The following is a 15,022-nucleotide window of genomic DNA, read 5'->3' as shown; positions in this document are numbered from 1 at the left end:
GCTGATTTTGTATTTTTAGTAGAGATGAGGTTTCATCAGGTTGGCCCAGGCTGGTTTCAAACTCCGGACCTCGGGTGATCTGCCCACCTCTGCCTCCCAAAGTGCTGGGATTACAGGAGTGAACCACTGCTCCCGGCCCAGCCTTACTTTTCTTCAGTTGTCATTCATTCTCTATATTTTATGAGAGCCATAAACATACATAACCTTATATAGAGGTTTAAAGTATATTAAATGAATTGTTTCTTGAATCTCCTAGAGATAATTGTACTCCAGTTTTCTAAATTTTAAAAATCCCAAACAGTATTTGTGAAAAGCATTATTGTGTCTACTCAGATTTATTTCATTTATGCATAAATAACCTTAAAGTCCTTTCAAAGCCCCAAATATTTTACCACAGTTTATCTTTTCTTCACATCTCCCCATCTTTCTTAGTTTTCAGCTATAGAGCTTATGCTAAGCTTATTAAAATGTAGCACCTCTTCTTAAGTAATTCATCATGGGTTTATCCTAGTTTTGGCCATCGTTGGTGGTATTATATAACTTTTATTTCAATATCCTGTGTTTTATTATTTCAATATTTGTGTTTTATTTCAATAAGACTCTTTTGTAAGTAATATGTTGTATTTTCTCATTTGTGAAACAGATGAATCAGGCCCCATTCTCCACATCTAAATGAGTGTAGGTTCTGCCAACCAGGAGCCTAATTCCGCCCTCTCTAAGGTCTGGCAGCAACATCTTTATGATATTGGCTTTGGCTCATCAGTGCAGAGCTGACCTACACAGTATTGAGTACAGTGCCTGCCAGTCAGTGCAGTGCTGGTTCAGTACTCAAGGTGCTGAGGTCTGGCCCTGCCTTCAGCTGCAGCCACCATCCCTTTAGTTATTATTAGGTTGGTGCAAAAGTGATTGCGGTTTTTGCCATTACTTTTAATTACTTAAAAGTAATTGCATTACTTTTGCCATAGCATTACAATTTGCCATTACTTTTAATGGTAAAAACTGCGATTACTTTTGCACCCACCTAAGAGTTTAGCTTAGTCTTGCACATTCTAAAGTCAGAGTACCTGGATTTGAAGTGCTGGTGCCCTGTACTTTCTAACTGGTGACTTTGAACACCTAAGCTCTTTGTGTTCCAATTTCTTCAGTCATAAAATGTGAACAACAGTAATATGTCATAGGTTGTTATCTGCATGATAAGAATTAATTTTTTTAAAGCATTTAGAACAGTTTCTGGGTAGAGTAGATACCACAGACGTATTTGTTAGACAACACAAAAATCACTGACTGCTATGTAGTTTATTACAGTCATAGTTTTAAACTTTTTTCCCCTAAGTAAACAGGAAAACCCAGGTCATCTGGAGCAGACCTGTTTCCTGAGTAGCTTTTATCATTTGATTCATACCTTAAAATAGTCTATTGAAGTTTTTCGTGCTTTTTATGGGATATGAAAGGACATGATAGTTGTTCTAGAATATATCCCAAATGTTGCAGCCAACTATACCCTTTTGCAGAACTTTCACTGATCCCTTATGAAGCACAGAATAGTGATGGAGTGATTTTTTTAAAAAATATGTGTCTTAAGCCCTGATTATATGCCAGGCATTGTTTGGGGAATGAGTCTACAGTGGTGAACAAGAAAGGCAAAGCCCTTGCTCTCAAAGGCTTGCATCCTGATGTGGAAAGCAGGAATCATCATGAAGAAATGTGATAATTACAGTTGGCAAGCAGATTGTGAAGGACTTTTGATATGGTCAAGAAGGTTGAGGGCAGGGAGAGTGTCTCCTTTACTGCAGGTGGTAAGACAGGGCTTTGCTGCAGAGAGGCTTTGAACTGACTGCTCAAGTGGAGGCTTTATGAAGAAGTATGAGAAGGAGCATCCAAGGACAGTGACTAGGAGGGTGGCTTTGAGAAACGGGAACGAGGCTGGTGACTGTAACTCTGTACGAGAGGGGAGATACAAAGATGAGAAAAGCAGGCAGGGGCCAAATCACATAGAGTCTGTAGACCAGGGTGAGAGATGTCATTCTAAATACAATGGCTAGCTAATGATGTTGATAGATAGATAGATAGATGGATGGATAGATAGATAGATAGATTGATTGATTGATTTTATTGTGATAAAATATACATAACCTAAAATCCACCACTTTGACCCTTTTTAAGTGTGCAGTTCAGTGGCACTAACTACATTCATATTGTTGTCTAGCCATCACCACTCTCTGTCACCAGAACTTTTTTCATTTTGTGAAACTGTACCTGTTAAACTAGAACTCCCCATCACCTGCAACCTCTGGCCTCTGGCAACCACCATTCTACTTCCCTATGAATTTGACTACTCTACATACCTCATATGAGTGGAATCATATGGTATTTGTCCTTTTGTGACTGGCTCATTTCACTTAGCATGGTTTTTAAGGTTCCTTCATGTTGTAGCATGTGTCAGAACTTCCCTCCTTTTTTTTTTTTTTGAGACGGTCTCATTCTGTCACCCAGGCTGGAGTGCAGTGGTGCAATTGTAGCTCACTGCAGCTTCAATCTCTCAGTGTCAAGTGATCCTCCCGCCTCAGCCTCCCAAAGTGCTGGGATTGCAGGCGTGAGCCAACGCCCCCAGCCAGAATTTCCCTTCTTTTTAAGGATGAATAATATTCATTGCATGTATATACCACATTTTGTTTATCCATTCATCCGTCATGATGGGTTTTAAGCAGAGGAGTGACAAGGTCTATCTATCTAGTGAGCTACAGGCCATTAATTGCACACAATGTATCATTTAATTTGTCCCACTGAAAAAGAAAGTGATTTCCTCTAGTTAGGGACCTTCCCTGTATGTAGAAGTTTAAAGGCAGGCTTAAGCCAACATATTTGGTAATGAAGGGCATCCATCTTGGGTGAATATCATTATCTCCTGGAGGGCTTTTTTAAAGGCACAGATTTCAGGCCCACCTTCAGAGTTTGATTCAGTAGGTGTGGGATTTGGCCTGAGAATTTGCATTTCTAACACCTGCACCCTGGGTGATACTGTTGTTGCTGGCTCAGGAACCAAATTTTGAGAATCAGTGTTCTGTGGTATTTTGAGTTTCATCAAGCTTGGCATTTTCCTTTAATTTGATCACAAGATTAAAAATTTTATCTAGCATGATGTATCTAATTTACTTGATTTGACAAGTTTTAATTACTATTGAATGTAGTGGAGGGGTGTGTTACATTATTTTTAATGGTATTTATCATGTTTTTGTCCTTTTATGATAGCTATGAGTCTGTCAATGTGACAGATTTTAAGTCAAGTTGGAGAAATGGGATGGCTTTTTTGGCCATCATTCATGCCTTGCGACCAGACCTAATTGACATGAAGAGTGTGAAGCATAGATCCAACAAAGACAATCTGAGAGAGGCCTTCAGAATTGCAGAACGAGAATTAAAAATCCCCAGATTGCTGGAACCAGAAGGTAAAGAAGCTTCTTTGTTTTTAAAACAATCTTTAAGGCTTAGCATGAAGTTGATTTCAAAATAGTATCTATACATGAATAAACATAATAGCATTCTATTGTAGTCCTGGAGGGCTTAACTTAAACTGTTTATTGAATTTTATATGATTAAACAATTCCTACCAATTGGTTAACTTCAGTAATTACAGGGGAAGCCACAGCTGAAAGCAAACAATGCTGTTATTGGGAATAATTTGAGCCTCTGTCTTGATTTTCTTCTATTATGTTCTGTGTTTTTTTCTTCTTGATTCTATTATTCTATTCTAAATCTCTTTTGTAAGATGTTTCTCTGAGTCTTGAATTAAAGTTGGTTATATGTCTGTCCTCACTCCCTCTGAGTTAAAGCTGAAACCTCTCTGAGAATAGAAACTGCCGCTTTCCCGTCTGTCCTTATATGGTTGGCCATTGATTCTGCTCAATCGTGTTGGATTGTTAACGACAACATCCTGAGTACTGGTTAGTTTTACAGAGATCATCATCAAATTATAATTTAACTTTATAAAATTAAGATTTAAAAATTTTACTTCTTTCTCAAAAGCACTTTACTTTGGATTGTAATGTTTCATAATATAACCAAAGCTATTAAAAAAAACATTAAGGTCGTAATAGAGGTATACAGGATTGGTGAAAATTATGATGAATGCGTAGGTCAAGCACGTGTGAATTCTAGTCTCAGCTCTATTACTGGGATGTGTATACAAATGTTTAGTGACTGTCCTCCCAAACAATGGGAAACATACACACATTTACACTATGATAAATTTGACTGATATTAAGGAATGTGTATTATTTTATGAATAATTATAACATTTATGATATGCTTTCTTATAGATTTCATATAGCCCCAAAATGCTTTTGTTGATTTTTGCCAAACTCTGTATCCTTCTGTAATCGACTTAGGGTTGTATTTGCTGAAGAAATGTAGTTCTGACATGAATGTTAGTTTAGAATTTCCTTTATGTTAATAAGTGGAATAAGAGGTATATCAGAACTTCATTTGTTCTTCAGTGACATGAATGGCTTCTTTGCTGAATTGAATACTAGAAGAATATTTTCTCAACTTTTGATGCTATTCACAACGCAACTAACAGCTTTAGACAGAACATATTTTTAAGATTTACCTGCATTATTAACATTTTATTCATCTCTTTTTTAGCAGTTAACAGAACAACAGTCAAGCCCTCATTTGCAGACTTCTGTGTTATAAATGCTACCGTTACAACTGATTTCAAGTTACCAATGTGCAATCACTAAACGCAGAATTAGAAAAAGATGTTCAGTACCACACCATGATATGTTGTTTCTGTCACACAGATACAATAGACAGATAGCCTCAGGAGCATATAGATAATAGTAAAATATAATACAATAATTGGGAAGTGATAAGTTTTGAGTATTTATTACCTATGCTTTTAATATAATTTGTGCATTTATATGATTTAATTTTTATTGATGATTTTTTCACAACCAGCTTACAAAAACTTCTGAACATTTAGCAATCAACTCTCTTAAGCTGATGTTAGTCAGCTAGTTCCAGCACACTCACTGCCCAGGTGACTGTGGATTTGTCACTTAATCTTTTTCGTTTTAAGCAGCTTTATTAAGAGATAATTCACATACCATATAATGTATCCATTTAAGTATACAAATTAGTGGTTTCCAGTATACAGCCTGCCCTCCGTGTCTATGGGTTCCATATCCATGGAGTCAGCCAACAATGGATTGAAAATATTTGGGGAAAAAGAAAAGCATTTGTCCTGAGCATGTACAGACTTTTTTCTTGTCATTATTCCCTAAACAATACATGTTACACAAATGTATAACAACTATTTACATAGCATTTACATTGTATTGGATATTAAAAGCAATCTAGAGATGAGTCCTGGAAGCAGTTCCTGTGGATACCAAGGAGAACTGTATTCACAAAATTGTTCAGTCATCATCACCGTTCATTTTAGAACATGTTTGTCATCCCCAAAGGAACTCCTGTGACCATTAGCAATTACTCTCCATTTGCCCCCAACCCCCCTCATGCCCCAGTACTTTCTAATTACATTTCACATATACGGAATTATACAATACACAGTCTTTGTGACTGGCTTCTTTAACTTAGCAAAATATCTCCAAGGTTATCTATGTTGTGGCATGTATCAATACTTCATTCCTTTTTTTTTTTTTTTGGAATGAGTCTTGCTCTGTTGCCCAGCAATCTTGGCTCACTGCAACCTCCACCTCCTGGGTTACAGCGATTCTTGTGCCTTAGCCTCCTGAGTAGCTGGGACTACAGGTGTGCGCCACCATGCCTGGCTAATTTTTTGTATTTTTATTTTTTTTGAGACAGAGTCTCACTCAGTCTCCCAAGCTGGAGTGCAGTGGTGTGATCTTGCCTCACCACAGCCTCCAACTCCTTGGTTCAAGTGATTCTTGTGCCTCAGCCTCTTGAGTAGCTGGGACTACAGGTGTGCGCCACTACGCCCGGCTAATTTTTTTGTATTTTTATTTTTTTTGAGACAGGGTCTCACTCAGTCTCCCAAGCTGGAGTGCAGTGGTGTGATCTTGCCTCACCATAGCCTCCATCTCCTTGGTTCAAGTGATTCTCCTACCTCAGCCTTCTGAGTAGCTGGGTCTACTGGTGTGTGCCACTGTGCCTGGCGAATTTTTGTGTTTTTAGTAGAGATGGGGTTTTACTATATTGTCCAGGCTGGTCTCGAACTCCTGGCTTCAAGCATTGGGCCACCTCAGCCTCCCAAAGTGCCGGGATTACAGACGTGAGCCACCACGCCTGGCCTCTTTTTGTATTTTTAAATAAACTTTCAGCAGGGCGCTGTGTCTCATGCCTGTAATCCCAGCACTTTGGGAGACCGAGGTGGGCAGACACGAGGTAAGGAGTTCAAGACCTAGCCTGGCCAGCATGGTGAAACCCCATCTCTACTAAAAATACAAAATTAGCTGGGTATGGTGGTGCGCCTGTAATCCCAGTTACTGCCTCATCTGGCCGAGCTAGTGCTGATCAGAGTTCTCATGGTGAAGTTACTCTTTTCTCCCGCTTCTTTCCATACTGTGCTCTTTGGAGGGAAATCACTGCATAGCCCACACTTGGGAGAGTTACACTCACTCTCCTTGATGGCAGATTATCTATGTAAATTATTTGAAGTTCTTCTGCTCAGAAATTTGTCTATTCTCCCCCATTTACTTACTTATTCAGTCATTTATTTATATCAATATGGGCTTATTGTACTACTATGTTTATTTTAAGGGTCAATTTTTTAAAAAGTCTCTTTACGCTCAAAGTTTTGGCCAGTGGGAGCTCTTTAGTTGGCTCCTGTGCTCCTTTGATATGTCCCCATCAGTATGGGGTTTGCTTATTTGTTTTTGAGCATTTTCTTACTTTCTGGCCTGACAAGATGCTGCAGGCTCATCTTGTGTATTTCCTGCCCCAGTCTTAGGATCGTCATTTCTCCAAGGAGCCCTGGCTCTTTTTATTGGAGAATGGTATTAGAAACCAAGATCTGGCTGCTACCTGTGCTCTTTGCTACTGGTATTTAGCCTCTGTGGACTTCAGGTTTTGGTAAGAGTTGAATTTAGGTGATATTTATAAGCTCACAGCCTAATTTGAACTTAGAACTTGTATGTGAGCTTACAGCCTTATTTATTTATTTATTTATTTAGAGATTGGAGTATCTTGCTGTGTGTCCCAGGCTGGAGTGCAGTGGCTCAATCTTGGCTCACTGCAACCTTCGCCTCCTGGGTTCAAGCAATTCTCCTGCCTCAGGCTCCCAAGTAGCTGGGATTATAGACATGTGCCACCATGCCTGGCTAATTTTCACATTTTTAGTAGAGAGAGGGTTTTGCCCTGTTGGCCAGGATGGTCTAGTACTCCTGACCTCAGGTGATTTGCCACCTCGGCCTCACAAAGTGCTAGGATTACAGGCTTAAGCCACCATGCTTGGTCTGCCTACAGCTGTATTTCTATAGTTTGGACATTGGTCTGCCTTCATGTTGGTTGTTACTAATTCTTGTTAACTTTTTACCCTTATCTTTTTTTCCCCCCTTCCTTTTTTACCTTCTTTTCTCCCTTTCCTTGTCTTTTGTCTTTTCTTTTTGGCTTTTCATTGTCTTTTGTTTTTCCTTTATTTTTTCTCGTGCTTTTGTCCTGTTTCTGATGACTGTCTGTTTTAAATACTTTTCTTATATTGTGATTCTCCAAATCTTTATTATTAGTATAAAATATTTTCTCTATTTTTGTATGTATGAATAACCAGGCAACTAACGAAATAGACACTATAGTAAAAACAAATTTTTTCTGCATAATTGCCCATAATTCATCATAAATGGCTTAAATAATAGCTCAAAAATATGAAATGCATCATGATTATCCAAACCAAATACCTTAGTCATATTTGAATAAGGGAACTATTTTGACATAATATTGTTAACACATTTAATCTTCACGCGTGGCTTCATATATAATGAGAAGTTTTTGTAAAGCGATATCTAAATAAGCCAGTATCATTATTTTATGTATCTCTTGATGTTTATATCTTTTTCAGTTAAAGATAGAATAACTTAATTCTTAAAAATTCTTCCTATATTGAAACCCTACCCTCAGCTTTTTATTGCTAATTTTATATGCTTACTGCCTTGAATTACGTTGTTTGCAAATGGATTGATTTATTTTCTACTTCAGGTGACTTAGAGCACTCATTGAACCTAGTAAATATGTTCACTAAAGTATGCATGGTGTGTTGTATTTGTTTGTTACTTTTTTTTTCCTAACCTTAAACTCCTTGAGGGGCAGATAATGTTTTAAGGTGTCTAGCATCTACTAGTTGAATGAATAGAGGGTTGAAGCATAAGATCTCCAAAGGCAGGGACCATGCCTTACATATCCTTGTAGCCCCTGCCTGTGACCCACAGTTATTGGCTCTCTGTAAATATTTGTTGCTTTAAGTTTAACTTAATAAATAAACTGAAGTTTTTTTTTAAAAATAATCTTTATTGCTTGTTTAGGTCAAGGAACACCTCCAAATTAGGTGTTCATTTTGTCTGTGACATATTGCATCCCGCTTTTTGTGATTTTATGATCTCCTTCACTTATTAGATGCCTGGAGAAGTTCTGTACTTTACAGAATTTATATGCCTGGCACAGTGTCCTATGCTAGCTACTTGTGAGGCTGAGGTCGGAAGACTGCTTGAGGCCAGGAGTTTGAGACCAGCCTGGACAACATAGAGAGACCCTGTCTAAAATAAATAAAAAATAAGATAAATAGGAGTTTGTAGTCTTTAAAATTTTGTTTAATTCAGCATTTTACAGACTTATTTCACGATGGACTCTTAATGCAACACAAAGCCTGGCCCGTAGAAGGCTCTCAGTAGATTTACTTGTTCTATGAATGAATGAACAAACTCTGTGAATGTCTTAGATAAGCTTTCCATACAATATATGCTTTTGGAGATGCTTTACTGCACACATGCCAAGACCAAGGTGTCAGGAATGCATTCTAATTGCTGTATGTTCCTGCATTCCTGGAGGAATTTCTGCACCATGTATCTAGAAAGAGGAATACTTTATTTTCTCCTCTTCATCCTCTCTGACTACTTATGGCCTCAGACATCCCCCCATAGTGACACTTTATTATTAGAAAACTGAGACTGTGCACATACTAGTGTCAGGATGTAACCCCCAGCTGTCTCTGTGTACAGGTCTAAGCTCTTAGCCACTGCACAGTCTTGCAGCAAGGCCGAGTAAACAGAGATTGGATGGCTGGGTGACTACTTTGGTGCATTTCCAGAGCCTGTGAACTAAACGGCAGAGGCTATGGCATAGCCCATTCTAGAATATTCATTATGGCAAATGTATAACAGCTAATTGATAGTGTGGTGTATCTTGCAGATGTGGACGTTGTTGATCCTGATGAAAAGTCCATCATGACCTATGTGGCACAGTTTCTGCAGTATTCCAAAGATGCATCTGGGACTGGAGAGGAGGCTCGGGTATGTTTTCATATGCATAAGTCAAGCTCATTTTAGTTGTATCCTGCTAATGGTTTAATTTTTAAAAGCAAGATATAATTTGCATACAGAACTTAAATGTACAGTTTAATGAGCATACACCCCTGTAAATCATACTTCAATCATGATATAAAACATATCTGGTGCCCAGAATATTCCATTGGGCACCTTTTCTGTCTCTGCTTCCTACCCCAGGCAACCAGCATTCTAATTTCTGTTACTGTAGGTTAGTGTTGAATGTTCTTTTTTTTTTTTTTTAGGTTCAAAGGGATAATTTATTAAACTTTACTGAATTATCTGAAACAACTTTCCGATAGGCACTATATAAGACAAATGAAGTTAAACTTTTAAAAATCTAAAGATATAAAATTTTTGTTTATTATAATATTCTATTTTTTTATTTTTTATTTATTTTTTTTTTTGAGACAGTCTCACTCTGTCGCCCAGGTTGGAGTGCAGTGGCATGATCTTGGCTTACAGTAACATCTGTCTTCCCATCAAGTGATTATCTTACCTCAGCCTCCCAAGTAGCTGGAATTACAGGCACGTGCCACCATACTCACCTGATTTTTGTATATTTGATAGAGACGGGTTTGACCATGTTGACCAGGCTGGTCTTGAACTCCTAACTTCAAGTGATCCACCCATCTTGGCCTCCCAGAGTGCTGGGATTATAGGAGTAAGCCACTGTGCCTGGCCTATCAAATTTTTATGTATTATAATATTTATTACCTTTATTGAGATATAATTTATATACCATAAAATTCATCTATTTAATATGTTTGTTTCCGTGGTTTTTGGTGTATTTACATGATTGGGCAACCTTCACCATCATCTAATTTTAGCACATTTCCAGTTTGTCTATTCTTTAGCTTCATATAAATGAAATTGTGTGATTCATATAAATGGAAGTGTTGTATTCTATTGTTAATCCCTATTTGTTGATATACTCCTGAATTACTATTGTTTCTTTGTTTGTTTGTTTGTTTAGATAGAGTCTCACTCTGTTATCCAGGCTAGAGTACAGTGGCGTGATCTTGGCTCACTGCAACCTCTGCCTGCCAGGCTCAAATGATTCTCGTGCCTCAGACTCCCGATAGCTGGGATTACAGGCGTGGACCATCCTGCCTGGCTAATTTTTGTATTTTTAGTACAGGATTTCACCATGTTGGCCAGGCTGGTCTCAAACTCTTGGCCTCAAGTGATCTACCTGCCTTGGCCTCCCAAAGTGCGTGGGATTGTAGGTGTGAGCCACTGCACCCAGCCTTGCATAACTATTAGATTGCCATTTGATTATTCAGTTTTTCTCCTTTACTTTCAGCGAGTACACAAAATAGTGTGGGTGGAAACTTCATAAAAATTGCTGAGCTGGGCCGGGCGCGGTGGCTCAAGCCTGTAATCCCAGCACTTTGGGAGGCCGAGACGGGCGGATCACGAGGTCAGGAGATCGAGACCATCCTGGCTAACACCGTGAAACCCCATCTCTACTAAAAATACAAAAAACTAGCCGGGCGAGGTGGCGGGCGCCTGTAGTCCCAGCTACTCGGGAGGCTGAGGCAGGAGAATGGCGTAAACCCGGGAGGCGGAGCTTGCAGTGAGCTGAGATCCAGCCACTGCACTCCAGCCCGGGCTACAGAGCAAGACTCCGTCTCAAAAAAAAAAAAAAAAAAAAAAAAATTGCTGAGCTGAAAAGAAACTCTTATTCTGCTTCTAAGATGATAAATGAGTGCTGTGAATTTAGTAAAATGTTTGAGAATATTACTTTAAAAAATGTTTTAAACCACATGTTTGCATGCATTTTCAGACATGTTTACATGCATTTTATTTGACAAATTGGGCCTATGTTTTTCCAGCTGTTAAGTTTGAGGCAATAAGCCAGATTGTTGCTGACTCTGGAAGAGAGTCTGAAGCTGAGATGCAGGCTTATAATTCAGTTCACTTATTTCTGGCCTGCTGAGGAGCTATTCTTTTCCAATTAATTTTCGTATTAAAAAAATAAAATGCAAGATTCAACTGTCCATGAAATTGAGTGCAAAAATATTAGAAAACTTTTGCTTAATAGGAAAACACAAAGTAAATGAAGGTTAAAGAAGGGTGGAAATAAGATATAACTTCTTTGTCCTATAGCAGTAAAATTGGCTTCCAAATGTAAGCAAGTTTACCACCTAAGCAAGAATCTACGGAAAAAGTAATTGTTGTTCATATCTTGATGATAGCATAGCTAAAAACCTTTGGTACTGTTATTTTTAGGCTCTTGAAAGTGTTTGAGTTATTTTTGATGTCAGTGTTTCTGCAGGGTGTGAACATCTCTTGAATTACCCCATATTTCGATTTATTGGAAGGCAGTCTTCTGAAATGCCTGCTATAAAGAAATGATTTAGAATAATGTTCTCCAAGCCAAAATGGGGGAGGGGGTGCATTGCTTGCCCATTTCTTTAGCACATTGTCATGTTCAGATGCTAGTTCCAATCTGGTTTAAAATTTAAGGTGTTATGTGAACAAGTGATATTACTCTTTGGCATAATGAATCATTGGTGTGTAATGATGGCATTATTTCACTGCTGTTTCAAGTTGTTAATTTTTTTGTTAAAAAAACCAAGTCTGTTTAAAATATAGTTTAATTGTGTGTGTGTAAAATACAGGGAAAGGTGAAAGATGCTGTGGTCTGGTTAACTCTGCAAAAGGAAAAACTACAGAAGTTGCTAAAGGATCCAGAAAATGATACCTACTTTAAAAAGTATAATGTAAGTATGATTTTAAACAGCAGTTTGTAATTTACTTTTTAAGGGATGAGCAGTAAGTATGTTTTTAGAAAACTCTTTCAGGGTTAAGTATTTTAAATATTAAATTCACTGAAGGTTTTAAGGCTGAATTGTAGCACTGTACTTCAGAAACTAAGGTGCATGTGATTCACTGGGGTAGTCCTGTTAAAATGCACATTCTGGTTCAGTAATTCTGGGGCAGGGCCTGAGTTTTTGCATTTCTAACAAGGTCTCAGATGATGTTGATTCTGCTCGTTTTTGGAGTACTTTGAGCAGCATGGTTCTGGAGCAGGGGTTGGCCCATTTTGTAAATAAAATGTTGTTGGAACAGAGCTACACTCATTTAAGCATTGCCAGTCACCACTTTCACACTATAACCCCAGAGTTGAGTAGTCGTGATACAGACCATATGGCTCTTAAAGCCTGAGATATTTACTGTCTTGCCCCTTACAGTAAAAGTTTTCCAGTCCCTGGTTTAAAGCAGAACATGCTTTTTATTTTATTTTTATTTTTATTTTTATTTTTTGAGACAGAGTTTCGCTGTTGTTGCCCAGGCTGGAATGCAGTGGCGTGATCTCGGCTCACCACAACCTCTGCCTCCCGGGTTCAAGCAATTCTCCTGCTTCAGTCTCCCAAGTAGCTGGGGTTACAGGCATGCACCACCACGCCCAGCTAATTTTGTATTTTTAGTAGATACAGGGTTTCTCCATGTTGGTCAGGCTAGTCTCGAACTCCTGACCTCAGGTGATCCACCTGCCTTGGCGTCCCAAAGTGCTGGGATTATAGGCGTGAGCCACAGCACCCAGCCCCAGAACATGCTTTTTAGAGTGAATACAGAGCCTCAACTGAGAGTCCTTTGAGAAATAATGACAGCTGTGATTATTACCACATATTGAGCATTTCCTTTTTTTTTTTTTTTTTGGAGGCAGAATCTTGCGCTGTGGCCCAGGCTCGAGTACAGTGGCGCGATCTTGGCTCACTACAATCTCTGCCTCCTGGGTTCAAGCGATTCTCATGCTTCAGTCTCCCGAGTAGCTGGGATTACAGGCACCTGCCACCAGGCCCAGCTAATTTTTGTATTTTTAGTAGAGACGGGTTTTCACCATGTTGGCCAGGCTGGTCTCGAACTCCTGACCTCAAGTGATCCACCTGCCTCAGCCTCCTAAAGTGCTGGGATTATAGGCGTGAGCCACCACACCTGGCCATGTTGAACATTTTCTATGTAGCAGATACCTTGCTGATTTGCATTTCACGTGTTAAAATATCTTGCTGAGCTTGGTATTATTCCAGTTTTACAGATGAAGATAAGTGGCTTATTTAAGGTTACATGGCTACTAAAAGGGTAGGGATGGGACTTGAATGGAAGTCTAGCTTTAAAGTCCTAGCTGTTTTTGCATTGTGATGCTTCTCTGGGGTAAGTAGTTATTCACTGTACAGCCTTGAAAGAGACTTAACAGGAAACAAAGCAAAGGTTCCTTAGTCCCGTTTCTTAGAGCCCATTGTCTATGCAGTGCTGTGCTTCTCCCCAGTGCTCTGTCCTGAACAAGCTGCAGATACTGTCAGGTACCTACATAGCACTTAGCACCTCTAGGCCTCCATCTCCATGTCTGTTAAGTCAAAGAATTGGATAAGTCCAGCCTTTCAACTGTAACATTCAGTGAGTTGTGCAACTTGCTGGCCATACTTTCCTTTTTGCTTTGGAAGCATCAGGGAAGGAAGGGATCAAACATCTTTTTCTTCCTTTGGTCTGAACTGCACAGGCTTCTTGACCTTCTTCCCTTAGCTCTGGTCTAAGATTTTTTTCTTGACAAAGTGCTCATCTTTTACTGAAAGTGCATTGTTCTCACATATGTCTTTGATTTAATAATGTATCACAGATTCAGGTTCCCTAAATAGAAGGTTTTATGAAGTCATTAATTATCAGAATTCAAGTAAATTATCCTTTGACTTTTTCATAACATTTCATTTAAAATGCTGTCAATAATTTAAAATGCTGTCAATAATGTTTTAAATGACATTTGAAACATTAATGCTGATCCTTGGAACAGCATTTGAACAGTATGGTTCTAGAGCAGAGGTTGGCCCATTTTGTGAATAAAATGTTATTGGAACAGAGCCACACCAATTTATGTATTGTGAGTAGCTACTTTCACACGACAACCCTGGAGCTGAGTAGTTAACTATGGCCAGTTGCAGTGGCTCATGTCTGTCATCTCAGCACTTTAGGAGGTGAGGCAGGTGGATCACTTGAGCCCAGGAGTTCAAAACCAGCCTGAACAACAGAGTGAAACCCTGTCTCTACAAAAAATACCAAAAAAAAAAAAAAAAAAATTAGCCGGATGTGGTGGTGCACCCCTGTAGTGCCAGCTGCTCGGGAGATGAGGTGGGAGGATCACTTGAGCCCAGGAGGCAGAGGTTGCCGTGAGCCAACATCATGCCACTGAACTTCAGCCTGGGCAATAGAGCCAGATCCTGTCTCCAAAAAAAGAAAAAAAAACCCCATGTAATTGATAACTCTTTTTTTTTTTTTTTTTCCTGAGACAGGCTATCTCTCTGTCTCCCAGGCTGTGGTGCAGTGGCCCAATCACTGCAACCTCTGCCTCCTGGGCTGAAGCCATCCTCCCACTTCAGCCTCTTGAGTAGCTGGGACTACAGGTGTGTGCCACCATGCCTAGCTAATTTTTTGTATTTTTGGTCGATACGGAATTTTGCCTTGTTGCCCAGGCTAGTTTTGAACTCCTGGGCTCAAGTGGTGCACCTGCC

At 39.1% G+C, this 15,022-nt stretch overlaps 1 protein-coding gene across 12 annotated transcripts in view; it reads left to right on the top strand.

The window, feature by feature from the left end:
• LOC105473730 (spectrin repeat containing nuclear envelope protein 2) overlaps positions 1–15,022 on the top strand; it is a 377,206-nt gene that overhangs the window by 101,550 nt on the left and 260,634 nt on the right. For all 12 annotated transcript variants that reach the window (XM_071100037.1, XM_071100034.1, XM_071100026.1 and 9 more), the window contains 3 exons: positions 3,250–3,446; positions 9,379–9,479; positions 12,140–12,241. In XM_071100037.1, the coding sequence (XP_070956138.1) occupies positions 3,250–3,446; positions 9,379–9,479; positions 12,140–12,241 (400 nt within the window). The remainder of the gene's footprint in view (positions 1–3,249; positions 3,447–9,378; positions 9,480–12,139; positions 12,242–15,022) is intronic.

This window comes from Macaca nemestrina, chromosome 7, assembly GCF_043159975.1.
Source record: "Macaca nemestrina isolate mMacNem1 chromosome 7, mMacNem.hap1, whole genome shotgun sequence".
NCBI classification, from domain to species: domain Eukaryota; kingdom Metazoa; phylum Chordata; class Mammalia; order Primates; family Cercopithecidae; genus Macaca; species Macaca nemestrina.
This window is presented reverse-complemented; position numbering and strand designations above follow the sequence as displayed.